This window comes from Peromyscus leucopus, chromosome 1 (assembly GCF_004664715.2).
Source record: "Peromyscus leucopus breed LL Stock chromosome 1, UCI_PerLeu_2.1, whole genome shotgun sequence".
Taxonomy (NCBI): Eukaryota; Metazoa; Chordata; class Mammalia; order Rodentia; family Cricetidae; genus Peromyscus; species Peromyscus leucopus.
The window spans coordinates 143,734,110-143,752,230 of NC_051063.1; the positions used below are offsets into that span (position 1 = coordinate 143,734,110).

General features: G+C 38.3%; 1 protein-coding gene across 1 annotated transcript; it reads right to left on the reverse strand.

Annotated features, from left to right (window-relative positions):
* Nucleotides 1-13,790: 13,790 nt before the first annotated feature.
* Nucleotides 13,791-14,969, reverse strand: LOC114700657 (60S ribosomal protein L35a-like). Its single transcript, XM_037208835.1, has 2 exons — nt 14,964-14,969; nt 13,791-14,129 (listed from the first exon to the last, which is right to left on the reverse strand). Exons 1-2 carry the CDS (start codon nt 14,967-14,969, stop codon nt 13,791-13,793), a joined length of 345 nt encoding a protein of 114 aa, XP_037064730.1.
* Between the last annotated feature and the right edge of the window lie 3,152 nt (nt 14,970-18,121).

Sequence of the window (18,121 nt, forward strand, 5' to 3'; positions counted from 1 at the left end):
CTCTTGCTTTTCAACTAGGTTTCCTTGATTTGTTCATCTTCTCCTCTGATGACTTTCAGTACTGGAGGAACACCATCACGTGTAGAGGCAAGTCTTCCTGAACTTCTTCTAATCTCCCTTCACAGTTCTTAGTTAACTGTGTCTCTTCCAAATATCTTCTCTCATAACTGTCCTTCTAAAGCTTCTTCCACATTTGTATGAATCTGAATCCCTGTCACAAATCTCTCCTCATGATTCAGTCTGGGAATCTCTCCTAGTCCATTCCATCTGATAAAATCTGGGGATCATGGGAAGACACACTGCAGATTCTCCATGTTGGTTCTGGTCTGCCTAAAATTGATCTTTTCATTTGATTAAATTTAGAAGAATTAGTACATTTATTTCCAGAGATGAAAGATTGCTCTTGCTATGGCAAGCTCCCCAAGTTACTGTGCATGAACACTTAGAATTAAGTGGGTAGAGAAGAAATTACCAGGCAGCGGCTGTCATTGCTGACATCACTGAAAATACAGAAAATGTGCTTTATTTGATATGTTTTTAATTGGTAAGAGGGGACCTGGAGACACAGAGAATTCAGGTTGATGATAACCAACTGGAAGTCTGTTACTCTAGTTGAATTACATTTCAATTGAACTCACAGCCATGTCAAGTCTTACACTAACAGCACTGATTTAATGAAAAGAAGTGAGAGCCTGGAAACTGAAAAGGGATAGTGCAGGCACTGGTGAAGCAGAGACCTTGACTCTCTCCAGCAGCCTAGTCTTCCTTTTCCAAGAGAAAGAACCTGTCCTTTCCCGCTGTCCCTCACTTTCCTGGAAAAACCTAGGTGGGAACTATCATGACGGGGACAGTTGAATCCCTCGGGTCTTAACTAAATGGACTTTCACTGCTCCTAGCACTATAGCAAGGCAGGAATTGACATTTGCTCAGAATAACAGCAGTGTATGTCTTTCTGTTATCCATTCCTATTCACAAGGGTTAAGTTAATTCTGCAGATGCTGAATAAGGATAAAAGAAAAACAGTATGAGATGTAGTCATATTTGTATATATTCTTATGTTGAGTAGAGTGACTGAGAGAGAGTTTGTCTTTCATTTCCTTGTTCATCTGAAACTTGGAAATATAACTAACACTGAATGGAGGTGAAACACCAGCAGGTTTATATAGACATGCATATCTATTTGTGTAACCATATCTCCACATGAGACTTGAGAGCATTTTCTTCCCCCAAGCTTTAAGAAAAACGTATGTGAGGTGAGTGACACCATCCTTATGAGCTCAACGGTGGCTATTCCTTACAGGCTAAAAATAATAGTGGCTAATATGGCCATGAAACTAGATTCCCTGAATCCAATGCCACTGATGGAAAGTTGGGGTTGCAGAGGTCAGTGAAAGCACTTAATCACCAGAGACAAGATGTATGTGGTGACCATAAGGGACAACAGAGCCATAATAGTAATCAAAGGGATTTGACCCACAGAGATCTTTGGCCTTGGCTAATTGATCAAAGCTTTCCTACAAATTAAATAGATGTGCATCCTACTCATATCTCTCTTAAAGTGTGTGAGTGGAAAACTCATGTTTGTGTGAGTCATAGTAAAGGAACATGGCCTCCCATCAAATTCTTCAAACAAGCCAGTTCACAGATTCAGTGACAACTTGCCTAAATGTGAAGGAGATGGAATTAAATTTGCTATTACACAAACAACAACAATAAAAATGATGCAGTGATTCTTCTACTCTTCTACAAGTAGTATAAATCTATCTCTGTGGAAGGATATATTAAGAAAATAAAAATAAGCAGGAGTTTTGGAGATTTCTGGTCTCTAGATCTGTACTATCACTAATTGCAGAGATGCAGAACACCCCCTTGTTCTACCAATCACTACCAAGTTTCACTGAGGCCATATGGTGAGTAAAATTTTAGCTATGTCCATCTCAGTTGTATCATGTGTTCACCCTGTGCAGATTCCTCCTGTTTTCAAATGCACAGTTAGAATACCCACACTTATGACCTAGAAATATCCCTATCTATGCAGTGAAGGTCAGTATAATATGAAAAAGAAAATGGTTGTAGAATATTATTTTAAGATGTGTTACATTTGTTTACACTATGGAACATTTGTTTAATGATGCAAAGATGGCTGTATTCTTTTATGTTGCATTTGCTTAACTCTGTAAAGCCATGCTACTTTGCCTGTCTAAAACACCTGATGGTCTAATAAAGAGCTAAATGGCCATTAACAAGGCAGGAGAAAGGATAGGCAGGGCTGGCACACAGAGAGAATAAATAGGAGGAGGAATCTGGGAGGAGAGGATCAAGTCGGTACAATAAAAACAAAAAAAAAGAGAGGAGGACTCCCAGGACCAGTTACCCAGCTACACAGCAAGCCATGGAGTAAGAAGTAAAGAAGGGTATACAGAAATAGAAAAAGGTAAAAGCTAGAGGCAAAAGATAGATGGGATAATTTAAGTTAAGAAAAGCTGGCTAGAAACAAGGCAAGCTAAGGCTGGGGATTCATAAGAAGGAATAAGCCCTCTCTGTGTGTGATTATTTTGAGAGCTGAGTGGTAGACCCCCAAGGAACAAAGAATTAAAAAAAACTACAGCAAATGTTATATATAAAGTATTTCTATCTACTAAAGTAGTAATCAATGTTGAAGAAGCATGTTTCTGAATGGTTTCAAACATACCTGGTGTGTCCAAGTGCTTGAAACAGATATGATGGTGATTCTCCTTTTATCTCCTCCAAAACACAATGCTTCTGCCAAAACAACCATCTGTGAATTACAGAAACACCTGTTCACAAAGCATTGCTGATGACCAAGGAGCAATGTAGGTGTGGGGATGGGGGTGGGGAAGGGTAGTAGGCAGTGTACTCAAAAATATTGAATTTCCTTTCGTATCAGGTTGTTATTACCATAAAAGCAACTGTCCAACAGAGTACTGAAGTAATCTTTCCATGCCAGTAGATGGCATCTCCTCAAAGGATGGATCAGTGATGTCACACTGGACACACATAGCTCTACAACTTTGACTTATATAGGACGGTGGTTTTGTCCCAGGGAAGACTTGTGGCTTTGGTATTCAAGGAACAAAGCTCTGATCTTTCTTACGGTCTGTTTCTCTGATGTACTTTTTGTTTCTTACATCTATAATTTGCTGATTTAGAAACCTTGGTTTCTGAGAGGAGTAGAATTTTCACAAGAGTATATGGCATAGATGTTATATTGAGTAGGCAGGTAAACATTCCTCTGCATGCTTTGTGTCTTCATATTATTGAATCACCAGAAAAAGAATAGGATATCCCAGTAAGCTACCACAGCTGACTCATCATTCAAGGAGTTTTTTGTTTCTGGTAACGTGGTGAACTATGTCTAGTGCATAAGAGATCATTAGAGTTACTCTTAGTATTCTTATGTCTGCTGATTAAAAAAAAAAACTAGTGTGCTGGCAAACTATTGCATACACACAGGACTGAATAGACACAGGACCAATTCCTTCATATATAAAGATTAATTGCTTCCACCAGACAAGGAGTCACGACTATCCACTTTGCTGAGAGCACAGAAAATATTGAAGAAGTAGTGAAGCTAGCATGTTCTTTCTTTCTTTTTTTTTTTAGGTTTTTTGAGACAGGGTTTGTCTGTGTAGTTTTGGAGTCTGTCCTGGAACTCACTTTGTAGACCAGGTTGGCCTCTAATTCACAGAGATCTGCCTGCTTCTGCCTCCCAAATGCTGGAATTGAAGGCATATGCCACCACCGCCCAGCGAAACTATCATGTTCTAAATATCAGCCATGACCTTTAAAGAAATCAACAGTGTAATATTTCAGTCTAGACTTAGTATGATTGTATTTGTGTAAACATTAATTTCTTTTCCTCCACTCTATTAACATTATAGGGCAACAAATGGGGAACACATCCAGAATGAATCTCAGCTGAACTGTTGCTCAAAAGCCTAAAAGCTTAACCAGACAAAAGCTTCTAGTTCCTGGTCCTCACGCCTTATATATCTTTCTGCTTTCTGCCATCATTTCCTGGGATTAAAGGCTCACTTCCTGGAATTAAAGGCATGAGTCACCATGCCTGGCTGTTTCCAGTGTGACTTTAAACTCACAGAGATCTGGATGGATCTCTGCCTCCCAAGTGATAGCATTAAAGGCATGTGTGTCACCATTTTCTGGCCTCTGTATCTAGTGGCTGTTCTGTTCTCTGACCCCAGATAAGTTTATTAGGGTGTACAATATTTGGGGGAACACAATATCACCACATATGTGTTGCTACATTTCTTGAAATAAACTATGTGCAGTTAGTTGAAGCTCACTCGTGATTTGTTGGTCAATAAATACTGGCACATCAAATATTTTCTCATATGTATCTTCCTTCGAGATTATTTCATTTGCTTTCATGTCTTTAACTGTAGCTTGAGGGAAAGGACTCTAGCACTACTCACTAATTTCAGGAGAACTCTTCCCAGAAACCTCCTGACAGGTGAGCATCCATAGACTTTAGACCTGTGGTAAGAGAAACACCCTATTTATATGCAGCTACGGTCTAGGAAATGAGTCAACATATGCCTCAGAGTATAACACTCATACCTAAGAGTAGCCAGCAATGGGCTTTGCTGTATTCTCCAGCAGCCTTCTAGAGTTCACATGTACAGCTTACAGAAGACCAGGTGTGTGTCAGGATGCTCTCTGTGCTTCTATGAAAGGAGATGCTATGCCACTGCTTTGCCTGTATGAAAATAATATTCTGCACATCGTGAAATGTATATACTTTCTTGTTTTCATTCCATTTTTGGTCTTAGTTTGGTTTTGTTGTTAGTGACATGACTAAGCCATGAAACAAGCGCACCACCATTTTCAAAGCTGGTGAGAATCAATCTGCTCTGAGCCCAGGCATAAAATACTTGAAAGCAGAAAAAATTTCTTAAAAGGATAAGAGCTTTTCAATCAATTTGATAAAAAATTTAAGTTAATTAAAGGAAGCCTGTATTTTTCCTAGGAGGCGGCACTGATCTTTATTATTAATGCACACCAGCGTTCCATAGCTGTGCATAATGATGGCCTGTAACACAAGGAGCAGTTTCTTCTGGAGTCTAATTTGTTATAAAATCTTTGCTAGTATTCTTAAAGTGTGGCCTCTGCCACCACCTCCCTCCCTCTCCTGGGCTAGTTGTGAACTCTGAGACAATGTCTCCCCCTCTGCTATCACCTGTGTATTAATTTGCAAGATTGTTTTTAGCTTTATGGTGGTTTCTAAGCATCGCCCAAATCACTTATAGGATTTTTACTTTGCTTTCATTTTCTTCATCATGTTCTATTAATAGAAACTATTGTGAAAACATCATACACAACACTCTTCCCTTCCGTAGAACAGCCTTAATGGAGAGAGCCAAGAGAAAGGAGATTAAAGAATGTCACATTGTAATTCAAATACCACAGTTTGAGAAGATTAAAATATTTCTCTAGATAAGAGTATCAAGTTTAATTGAGTCATTCATTCCTACATTTATGCATGTGGATAAATACACATGAAGTGCATTCTATATTCCAGGCATTGTATTAGACCCAAGGAAGACAGATATGCTTAAGAGAGTAATGCAGCTGAAGGGATTGATGTGTTCAATATGCTATATTTGGTCCCATAAATTCAGTGTTGATAAAGGTAAATTAAGTAACTGACTCATCACTTACAAAGTGATGTAGTTTTATATAAACAAACAAAACAGAACCCAATACAGAAAATTGTCAAGACTGTGTGGGTAAAATATATGAGATAGGAGAGTTCCCGTGGGCAAAGCAAGTTTGAAGGAGACTCGATGAAGGAGATTCTTAGATAAAAAGGGATGGTTAAAATTATGGAACCCTAATACCATTGTATCAGGCAGCTATTTGGAAGGATGAGCTAGATGCCAAAGGATCCATGATTAAAGAGAAATTGATCCATCATGGAAAACTAAGCTACAGGAAAGCTTTGTGCATTATAACTCATCTGTAGTGGAAACAAAAACTGAGCAATCTAATAAAGCTGGAAGTGCCAGCTAAACCTGGGGAAACATTGAGGCAGAGCTACAGCAACAGGGGAGACAGCCAATCTGTCAAAGCCACGGTCTGTCGGAGTAGAGAAAACGGGAAGAGAGACAGGACAGGGTGGGATGGGCATACACTCTGTTGTCACCTGCAGAAGAGTCAAATCAGTGGTAATGTTCTGACTAGGAAAACAGCTATGAAGGTGTGTGGGGTGTTTACCCACCACCCCCACAGTTCTCCAGAGTTTTCTTGAGTGCAACCAGCAGGAAATATTAGATAGAAGGATATATTGCAGAGAATATTACGGAGATAAACAGATAGAAAATAAAGGATAGCCTCGAGAAGGCCTGGAACCTATTCCAACAGGCCCCGACTATCTCTGGCCCAGGGTTTTTATAGAGACGCCAAGGGGTGGAGCAAAAGACCTCCTCCCCCAGCACAGCCAAGTGCAGACCATCTCAGACACCTGCACTCAGGCCTGTGGTCCTGATCATCCTCTATGCGGACCTGCTGGGTAAAGTCACAAGGAACCCGAGAACAGGCTCCCACAGGTCCCCCCTTCTTAATATATAAAAAAATAAATATTAATGGCTTATAGCAATCTCCATAGCTGTTACACCTCCCAGTATGGGAGTAGAGGATGATATAGATGGCATTTCTCTTTTGAATTAGGTCCAAGGTGACTACAGCAGTCTTAGCTGCCTCAAGCCCTTTCTAAACCAAAAACTCTTAAGGCGACTACAAACTTAAAGAATCCCTTAGCTTCATCATTACCATTAACAGGTTAACATAAATATTGCTATACATAGTCACAATTCTCTTAATCTTACAACTCAAAGCAATCTCTTAACAGAACCATTTGAATTAGCATATATGGTGCTATATATAGTTAACAATTTTCTCCGTCTTACAACTTTAACTCAGTCATTTGAATTTTCTTGTTAACAGAACATAGGAAAAAACTTTAATGTATTCACATAAAACTTAAACATTTCCTCAACTCCACAAAACCAGGGTGCATTAATATCAATAGGTTTCTGCGAACATAATTCAATCTCATAACTCCTCCGTTTCTTTATAATTTTTAAACAAAAACTCAAACCTAGTTAGAGGAACCCAAACTTATACAATTCCTACAAACCCATATTGAAAAGCAATATTTTCAATCTAACCATTAACACTTTGAAAACTTTTAGCAAAACATCTAAAAGCAGTTTCTTAACTCTTTACACACTTTAAAAGTAGTCTCTTAGTATACCCCATTTGCATTTCTTACTAACAAAACATGACATTAATCCACTCAAACAACAATTTAAATTAAATAGACTAAGGAATATTAACTCTCCCTTTTCTTTATTAATTTTAAGCAAAATCTCAAGCCTAGTTAGAAAACCCAAACTTTTCTGTTTAAACAGTTCCATTTGTAACAAAAAACCAGTTCCATAAGTAATTCCATTTTTACATAAACAGTTCCACAAAACAATTCACAAATCACCAGTTAATAAAGCATATATGCATACACAAAATTGCATCTTGATTCTAAGTAGAAATACATTTCTTCATTTCAACAGTTCCATTTTTAACCCAATTCCAGAAAACCGTTCCTTGGTCATTACTCAAAACTGTCCCATTGCAATGAAATCTCTATTGTTTATTTCATTTAAGTCTTAAAATTCAAATGATAAATTCTGGTACTAGCCTTCCAAATATGAAAAATCCATAACCAAAATCTTTTTGTAATTTTATCTCATTTTAAGTTTAAAAAGTTCAAACAAAAAATAAATTCTGGTATCAGGCTTTCACTTCCAAATATGAAGAGATGTTTTACAACCAAAACCTTTTGCAGTTAACAATTTTAGTTCCAACAAGCGTCTCTGCAACTTTTGTTCTCACAGACAGACCTTTTTAGTATAGTAATATTTTAAACTGCAACGTTTTTGCTGTTAGCTCAGGTTTTTCTGTGTCGCGTCAATTTTCCACGGATCTCAGCTGCGGATGCCTTGTGCTGGTTCTGGCATCCGCCATTCTTAGCTTCTTAGCAGCTTCTGGAGCTTTTGAAACCATTCAGACTGCCTACTTTGCAGTCTACTGGGACACTAACCTTCTGTGTCTCGGGTTCTTTCACCATATACATTAAGAATAGACTCACACTTAACATTTACACTTTACAAACTCACATATAACTTTTTTGCCTTGCAAAGCATTTAGACTCACATTCAACATTTACATTTTTTCAAACTCGCATATAACATATTAACATCTACTTATTTATACTTTAAGGAAACAATAGAACTACTTTAGCAAATATATTTCTTATTAATTCTTATATACTTATATTCATTCCATCTTATTTCTTATTTAAACTTACATTTACAGCTAGCATCTTACAAGCTTATTACTACATGTCTTAAGACTACCTTAGATACTTCTTGCAAGCTTATATTCTTAAAGGAACTCTATAGATCTATTTTACAAACTTATATAGAGCTACATTAGCATATATCTAACTTAGGAAACACCCAAAGATTTCTTAACACAGATCTAACAAGACAGAATTTTTACAAACTCACATATCTTATATTCGTCTTTCTACTTCTTACTCTTAATTATTATCACCATCTCTATTAGAAAGATTCTCTTAACTAGACAGGAAGTACGTAAATCATTTCTAAAGTTTAGAGTTATTAGTCAGCTTTGTTATAAAGCACTGGGATTTAGTGAGTGTTGTCATTATAGAGTTGTGATACTTGTTGCTAGGGGGCTGTAACATTCTCCGGACAAAGCCACACCCCAAAGTTGCCGAGTTCTCTCGGCCTTCCCGAACTGGCAGAGATGTACTGTCAGCGGTAAACGGTTTTTAACTAGAGGCTGTCCCTTCACCCAAATTCATAATAGCTCCCCTAAGTGCTTCAATTCAAACAAATGTTTCTATTACAGCAGTATTTTTGGTTCGTTCTACTGAAAAACGTCACTTCACACTGAGGGTGAAATTACCGTATTTACCTGCTGTAAAGCTCTTCGCCAAATACTGCACAGATATTAGGTGATATTTTAAGGATTTTAAAGTGACTTGTTTGCTCTTATAGGTAGCTTTTTGTCATCCAACTACCGTAAAAAACTTTGCACAGCTATTAGGGTAAATAAGGCATTTTACCAACCCCCAAACCGCGAAGCACCTAGTTCCGTATTCTTTCAATTTTTCATTGGAACTGACACCCAAACTCTTAGACGATTTTCCTCCTTATTTTTAAAAGCTGTATTTTAATTTTAGAGCTGACAGAAGTGTTTCAGGGCAATGTCGCCATCTTTAGCAGAAAAACCACCTTTCCCAGAATGCATTTCCCTTATATCAGTCCATAATAATATCAGTCCCATATCAGTCCCATATCAGTCCCTTATATCATTTCCCATATTTCTTATCGGGTTTGAGAGTCAACTGGTTCTGGTTCTCTTTTACCAGACTTGCTTACAAATTCTTGCCCGGGAGGCTTGAACAAAGTTTTTTTGCTTTTGCAATGGGAGATTTGAACAAGCACTTTACATTTTCAGCTATGGCACATTGGGAGGTTTCTGGGCTCTCCTCAGCTGGCTTTAACAGGTATCTCTCCTTCATTAGACACTGGCCCCCAAATCAGAACTGCACCTGCCTCATTAGCGCGCATTGAGGCTAGCATTTCTGATCGCAACTTTCCTCGGGGCTTGTGTTTGTTTTAGCCAGTCAGTGAAAAACAAGATCATGTACAACAGCTTTTCCATAGCTCTTTCAGAGAGATTTTCTCCCACTGATTTATCTCATTTTGTTTGTTCCTTCCCCCCCAGGTGCAGAGCTTCAGGTATCTGAGGCTCTGTTCCTCTGCTAGCTGCTTTTGGAGGTAGGGGCTTTTTTTCTCCCCCCCGAATCTGCCTCAAAATCTAGCAGCTTTGTCAGGTCATGCATTTTCTGGGGGGGGGGGTAATCTGTCCCTTCTGTTTCTTCAGAGTCTTTCTCCCAGACAGTTCCCAGTTTGGTCTCAGTTTATCCCCTCTACCCCAGAAACAGTTTCCGACACTACAGAGGTGGTTTTCCCTGCTACTGAAGGTAGGGGCTTTAGTCCGTTTCTGTTTTCGGGGTCTGTGTGGTTTGCGTACAGACTGAAAATCTAACAAGGGAGGTTTTTGCCATTTCTAAACTCCCATTAGGACAGGTGCTTTGCCTCATCAGGCCTTCACCTGGCCCAGTCCCCCAGTGGGTTGAGTTTGCTTGTCTGGGTGCAATCTGTCAAAGCCACGGTCTGTCGGAGTAGAGAAAACGGGAAGAGAGACAGGACAGGGTGGGATGGGCATACACTCTGTTGTCACCTGCAGAACAAGAGTCAATCAGTGGTAATGTTCTGACTAGGAAAACAGCTATGAAGGTGTGTGGGGTGTTTACCCACCACCCCCACAGTTCTCCAGAGTTTTCTTGAGTGCAACCAGCAGGAAATATTAGATAGAAGGATTTATTGCGGAGAATATCACGGAGATAAACAGATAAAAAATAAAAGATATCCTCGAGAAGGCCTGGAACCTATTCCAACAGGCCCCGACTATCTCTGGCCCAGGGTTTTTATAGAGACGCCAAGGGGTGGAGCAAAAGACCTCCTCCCCCAGCACAGCCAAGTGCAGACCATCTCAGACACCTGCCCATGGTCCTGATCATCCTCTATGCAGACCTGCTGGGTAAAGCCACGAGGAACCCGAGAACAGACTCCCACAAAGGTGACCCCAGCACAGCACCAGTAAAGAACAAAGTGGGTTCCCCCTGGACCTGAGAGTCTGCTCACCTGACTTATAAAGAAGTGTGGAGGGAATACACAGCTACTCGGAAGAAAAGAAACCAGACTCCAGAGGCAGGTGCATATCTCCTCAGTAGCAGGTCCTTATCCAGAGATTGAAAACAATGGAGGGCAGGCAGAATGTTTAAAATTCTAGACAAACCATTTCCTCACTTTCTCCAGCAGAAGGGACAAAGAAAGAGCGTTTACGTTGATTTTATGCTCAACAGAATTAGCAGAGGTGAAGAGAAAGAAAATTGAACAACCAAGGGATCTACAGTCTAGATAAGTGGGGAGAAAGGAGAGTGCAGCGGGGAGCAAATGAAAATTACCTGTAGAGGTCTCATCTGTATTATCCAAGTGGAAAGTGTGAGCACTCCTCAGCCTGTAAGAGGGAAAGCCTGATAATAGAACTGCTTTTATTCCACTCTCTTCTGCAATGTATCTGTTGGGGGAAGATCTACTAAGAAAGGGGGAAATAACCAGAACCATCATTTTTTCCTCTAACCAGCTCATCGGTAACTTATCCCTGCACCCGTAGGCTTCGGCTCTTGTGAGAGAAGGAGACAATCTATAAGGCTTATTAAGCCGACAAATTCTTGCTAAAGGCTGACAGTATGAAAACACTGCACTTGCCTCTGTGTTAGTTCCTAAAGAATGGTGGAAAGATGCAAACTCACAGCAGTTCACAGATGGTTACAGTAAGACGAAGCACGGTCTACATCATAACCCAAGGCACTTTTAAAAGGAAAAATAGCTTTCTCAAGCTAAGTTTCTGGTGTACATTGCAGGTAGCCAATTCCAGGCCAACAACTATGTGTTCCACTTGGTCACTGGGCAGATCAAGGTCCTCATATCTTCCGGGTTTCATTGATCATAACTCTGAATGTAAGAGATTCATACACTTTGATATGTTGTATTTACTCTGGTACCACTGATGAGAGACTGATGATGTGGTACAAGGAGTTGTGAAGGATGGTGGAAAATGCATCCCCTATTTGACTAACTGCTGCCCCATAAGGAAAAGTACGAGGGTCTATGAAAAGAGAAATAGTAAATTTCAGGAGAAATTCAACCCTCTAGCCCAGGCTGTCTTTCACAGCTGACAAGTGCATGTTTTTGACACATATTTGTTTTTCAATCCCCAAGGGGAAACTTAAATTTTTCTTTAAGCCAACTAAAAGTCCTACACCTGTGTAGTCCTCTTAGTCAAGGTCAGCTGTAGTACCTTAAGATGCAATTTATCTGTTGATTAATAAAAGCTTTTTTCATATTCATTTATTTTGGGGGAGGTGCATGTGCTCCAGAGCATGCATGGGGGTGTCAGAGGAAAACATAAATCAGATCACTCCTTCTACCAAGTGGATTTTTGAGATCAAGGTCTGGTCGTCAGGCTTGGTAGTAGATACCTTTATGTGCTAAACTGTCTCCACAGCACACAATGGGCAACATCCTTCCCACATATCCAGAATACCATGGTAACTTCAAGCTAAACTTCCCCCATGGGAAGAGGGAAATGGAAAACATATAGAGCCCTATAGTTCTTTGTAACAATTACATTTATTGGACAGACAATGAAAATCATCTTGGCCTGGCAGTGGGGAGCCTAGGTTATGTGCTTGAGCCTTCTCTTTGGGATGAGCTCTATGTCCATTAGGATGGAGAAGTCCCAGATTTATCATTAGAATATCTATCTTTGCTATTAGTTTTTGCAACTATATCTGTAGGGTGAGGAAAATGCCATTTAGGGAGATGAAACAATTTCATAGCTGCAAATGTCACTGATTTAACAATCACTGCTTGGGAATTTGAAATATAGTTTCCTCAGACTGTATGTATTCAATCTGTCTACCCATAGTCAGTTCTTGGTGAAAGGACCCAGCCTTCAAAGTCCTTTCTATACATTCATCTGCTAGGTGGGATTACAGGTATGTGCAATGCCACTCTATTTCTACTTTCTCATTTTAATGATTATTTCATAATGTCTCTCAAATAGCAATCTAGAGTAAAAAAGAAAACATCTCCCCATCTTTGGGCTATTCCCATGTTAATGTTGACATAGCTTGATGAGAAATACTCAAGAAGATATAGTCTCATATTAGTTTCAGTCTTAACTCCAAGAGCAGTTCTATCCAAACAGCACCCATGGTGGTGTTGGTTCATTTCAACTTAAAAGATTACTCAGGTCAATTTCATTGTATTTGGAAAAATGGTTCATTCTTGCATGGACTTTTTCACTGGAAAGATACTTGGTAGAAGCAACAAGCACCATCCCACACACAAATCATCCTAAGATTATACAACTACATTATTTCTTGGAATATTCTTGAAAAGCTTGAGGCATGTTGATTATTAATATTTAATGTTCTTTTCTTTGTAACTTTTATTGTTTTATTATTATTATTATTAGTGTGTGACATTATGCATATACCACTGCATATCTGTGTCTGCCAAAGACAAAGTTCAGAAGTCAGTTCTCTCTTTCAATAGTGGGTTCCATGACTCAAACTCAGGTACTCAGGCTTTCATAGCAAGTGTTTTTACCCACCTTACCCACCAAGCTATCTGGCCAACCCTTGAAAATATTCCTATTTCACTTTTACTCTATATTTTCACCAACTATACCTTTCTGGGTTGAGCTGTAAGCATATGCGTACATATAGAGCACATACCAGTTACTTCTTTAAGAAGGCATTATACCTTAATGTTCTAGCATTCATTATTTCCACTGATGTGGTAGGGATCATCCGAATCTCTTCCCTGCCTAAGGACTATGACTGTGTTACTGTAAACAATGAGATGCTAATATGAAAAGATTGTTCCATCTTCTCTGTATCCAACACATCTGGGGATCACTGAGCTTCTTAAACCCACAATGTTTTGATTTCAGGGGCCTGTTAGTAACTACTTCTATTCTTTTTTTTTTCATAAATCCATTTTTATTTATTTACTTTCATTAGTTTAAATCTGGGAAGGGTACAGCATCACATGGATTCTGTGTCTGATGGCCTTTGCAGGAAGGTTGCTTCGGAATTTGGCACGAACCATGCCACTGTTTCCATGGGCCCCGGTTACTTTTCCCCAGATCACTCTGGTTTTGTTTGGTTTGCCTGCAGGTGTCACTGTGTTGTTTTTTGCTTTATACACATAAGCACATCTCTTGCCCAAGTAGAATTCAGTTTCATCTCGAGCATAAACACCTTCAGTTTTAAGAAGAGCTGTGTGCTCTGTCTGGTTCCGGAGACCTCGCTTATAGTCAGCAAAAATGGCCTTGCACCAAAGCCTTCCAGACTTATTTGCCTTTTAGAAGTCCTGTTCCTAGCAGGCCTTCAACGACGCCAAGATCACTTCTATTCTTTTAGCTCTTAATTCTGTATTCTGTTTACTCCCAGTTACTTGATTATGTGTATTTTTAAAGCCTTTAGCATTGTCCCTCATCTCTGAAGCCTTGTTAATTTATAGTGAAGTTAATTCTCTCTATATTCAGATTATACAATTTTCAGCATCATGTTTAATGAATTCATTATATCATCTTCATTCTTCTTAATGTGTTCTTGCTGTAGTAATTTTCTTTGTGTATTTTCCATTGTTATATTTCATTCATAAAATTCCACTGCTAGGATTTGCTATCTTTTCAGTTCAATGTGAGTATGCTTTCTTTAGTTTACCCTGCACAGTTATAGACACATTTCCCAAGAATCATTGGGAGACTTGGCCAGAGTTGAGTCTGAGAACTCAGGGGCTCTCGTTTTACAATTTGTCTTTCTGGAAATCCCACCCTGTTTTTCCAGTGGCTACCGCTACCCTGAATGGGGACTTCTGGTTCATACTTTCATTTTGACGTCTTGCCTTTTTTATGTGGTAGGCAGTCTGAAACATATATTCCGGAAAATAAGCACTTAAATTAAATATCTATACAATCTATATATCTATATTAAATATTTCTCTTAATTCCAAAGTTCAACTTTCTAGTATTTAGCTCTGTTATTCACGGTCTAGTTCTTTTGTTTACTAACTACTTTTTTAAAAATATGTGTGTGAAATTGATGTTTGGTTCAAATAGGAGGTATTATTTGCTACTGCTGGAAGCAACACTGGCACATTTGCCTTCAGACTTTTCATGTAACATAATACCTTCATGGCTTATGGTGGAACTCACGATTCTGTGCAAGTTGACCCAAACTTTACTTTTCCTATCTCCTACTCCTTCAATATATAAATGTGATACATCACCTTCTCATGAATTAATTGAAAAAAATTCAAGTACTCCGTAAATCAAACAGCTGAGACTAGAACTAGGAAATCTCTTGAAGCTGAGAGCCTGGAAGACATCCATGTACACATGTTGGCGTGTCCTATGTCACTTCCTGTGTTTCCTTGCCCTTTCCCTAATTTTTTTTTCAAATGTTATTTTCTACCCTTTCATCATATCAGTGCTATTCATCTCCAAATCCTCTTTCATCACTTCCAGTAACGACTATATTATTTCTTTCACTGATGAGTCTAAAGAATATCCTGGGTTTGTTGTATTTTCTTTGTGCCATGGTATTCTTACAGTGTTAGGGTTTGGAAATGTTTAGTGGGAAATCAATGCTATTAATGTTTCACCCCCAAATATAGAAGTCATAATAATAGTAAATTCACAATTAGTTGATGACAGAGCATACAGCTGTGTTAAAGGTTTTAAGTGGATCATCCAAAACTGGAAAGTACATTTTACAATTAACTGCTAAAGCAGATCATTATTACTATGAGCTGGAAAAAGTTGTGATCTTTCCACATAAAATCATCTTTGGCATTGCAGGAATGGAGCTATCAGAATTTCTTATTGATAGCTTATTATTATTAGTCACCTTGATTCAAAAGATTTCTGATATATGCAACATTCATGTTGTCAGCCCAGAAGTAAATCAAGAGAATCTGAAGGTCACAGATACACATACTCTTCATTTTGACAGTTCATTTTTATCAATGTATCTGTGCTCCCACATCCAGACAAAAACAGTCACAGATGTAAGTGGTGCAATGGGAGCCATTCATGTCAGACACAGTGGCTTGAATCCAGCAGAAGGCCAGCGAATGCTTTTTTCATGCTTGAAACCCGAGCTCTTAGAATTTATTACAAATGCATTAGTGCATTTCTCTAAAAATGAACACACATGTGCATTTGCAGATACAAGTTATATCACTACAATAGTCCTGTGAGAGTTTACCTTCTGAGTCACAAATCAGGACATTGCCAAAGCTAGCCATGCCCTTGCTGGATAAAAAAATGTCTGAGAGGTATAAGTTAATAATGTAATGCCAGATTTTCAATATCTAAATAGTAAGGTATATAACAAACTTCATTATAATGAAAACTGCCCTAAAAATTCGAAAGCATGTGTCCATCACAGGTGATTTATTTGAATGCTGAAGTAGTAGCCACTAGTTAGTAAATCATTAACATTTGAAAATTCTCATTGATAGTCTCATAACTTTTTTGGTGATTTATCAATATAAACTATGAACTATAGGTCTCACATTCAACAGCATGATCCAGTATGGCTAAAACATGGCTTAGTCTCCATCTGTTTTCACTGTCTATACTCACAGCATAGCAACTGCTAAATATTTTCATCTTATATCATCTCTCTTCATATAAAATGCCTGCACATGTATAGACTTCATTTATGAGCACTGTTTTTTTCCCTAAAGGCAATGGGATAGGAATATGTTGTTTATATTTGTTACAACTATGTGTTTTAGCATACCTACTGGATATTTAATTTATTTGTAAGGAGAATACATATACATATATATGCATATTCATAATATGTGTGACATGAATGTACAACATGTGCATACACTCTAGTGAGACAATACATATACATAGCATATGTGCATATGTCTATGTACTTATACATGGGGTGTATCCCTCACCTATTAAATTGATACATTTTTGCTCACATTGCCTCTGTGGTGCTTTTGTAGTGCTTTTTTTTCTGAGATGCAACCATATTAGCACCAATGACTCAAGATAATTGACATGCGTATAACTATGGTATTTGTGAATATGGAACATCTCTTTTCCACTAATCTGCTTATAAATGTAATATTTTTCCAACATCATTTTGTAAGCAAAAGTTTTTTGAAAATTCTTTGTCATGTTGTTCTAGGATATATACTAAAAAAAAGGACTTGATAGGCTGTAAATATTAGCATTTATAATCTTACTGGATACTGAAAAAAACTTTACATTGATTTAAAGGTTTTACTTTATATCAATTTATGTCACCTTCCACCATGGAGGCAAATCCTGCTCCCCTGTTCTTGCTAACATTTAACACACTGTCAGACTTCTTTTTAAAAAAAAAATCATAGTTTTATTAGTTCGTGTGTGTGTGTGTGTGTGTGTGTGTGTGTGTGTGTGTGTGTGTGTGTTGTCTGCATTTATGTCTGTGCAGCACATGTGTCCCTGGTGCCTGTGGAAACCATAAGAAAGTGTTGGATCCTCTGACATCAGATTTCTTAACATTTTCCTAAGATAATTAGTGGAGAACCAACAAAGTGTACATTGTTTACTTTTCATTTTATTTCTCTTATTCAAAGAATTTGCATTTTCTTTTTGTGAGTCTAAATCTTCTGCTCATTTTTTCATTGGGTTCTAGTTTGTTTTCAGAATATTATTTTTCTCAAAGATCATCCAGAAAAAAATAGTTTAAGAGATAACTCTTTCATGAACAAAATGGAGACCATATAATGTAATGTGATGATAATTTTTGTTCTCAGAAAAGAACAAGAATGCTAAGGTGGAACACGTCATCTGAGTGTAATAATTATGGCAAACTTTTTAAGTTACAAACTTGGCATTGAAAAGGCTCCTTCCTGTGGTGGTACCAGAAATGTTGTTTAGGTTGTGATGTGCTTCTGCTCTGGAAGGGTCTGATCCAACCATGCAAAGTTAGCAGGTAGGTCCTGGAAATACTCCATGAAATGCATGCGTCTAAACTTTGCCTTACATTGCTGACTAAAGAAGGCTGCTGTTAAGTTCCCATGGGATCTTCTAAACAGATGTGCACAGGTGATGGGAAATCTCAAGTACTCCTCCACTCATAAAGATTATTAGGGGATTAAGAGATCACTTGTCAGCCTTGAAAAGGGTCAATTGGACTCCTGAGCCTTGCTTGAGGGTCAGAGGTATATCCCTGGTATCTTATTGTCCACAGAATCTTTCCTCTCAATGTCTCTTTGTACTTGTGCACCTCAAGAGATGTCTGAGCATATTTTTTAAGACAAAGCACACAGCACAA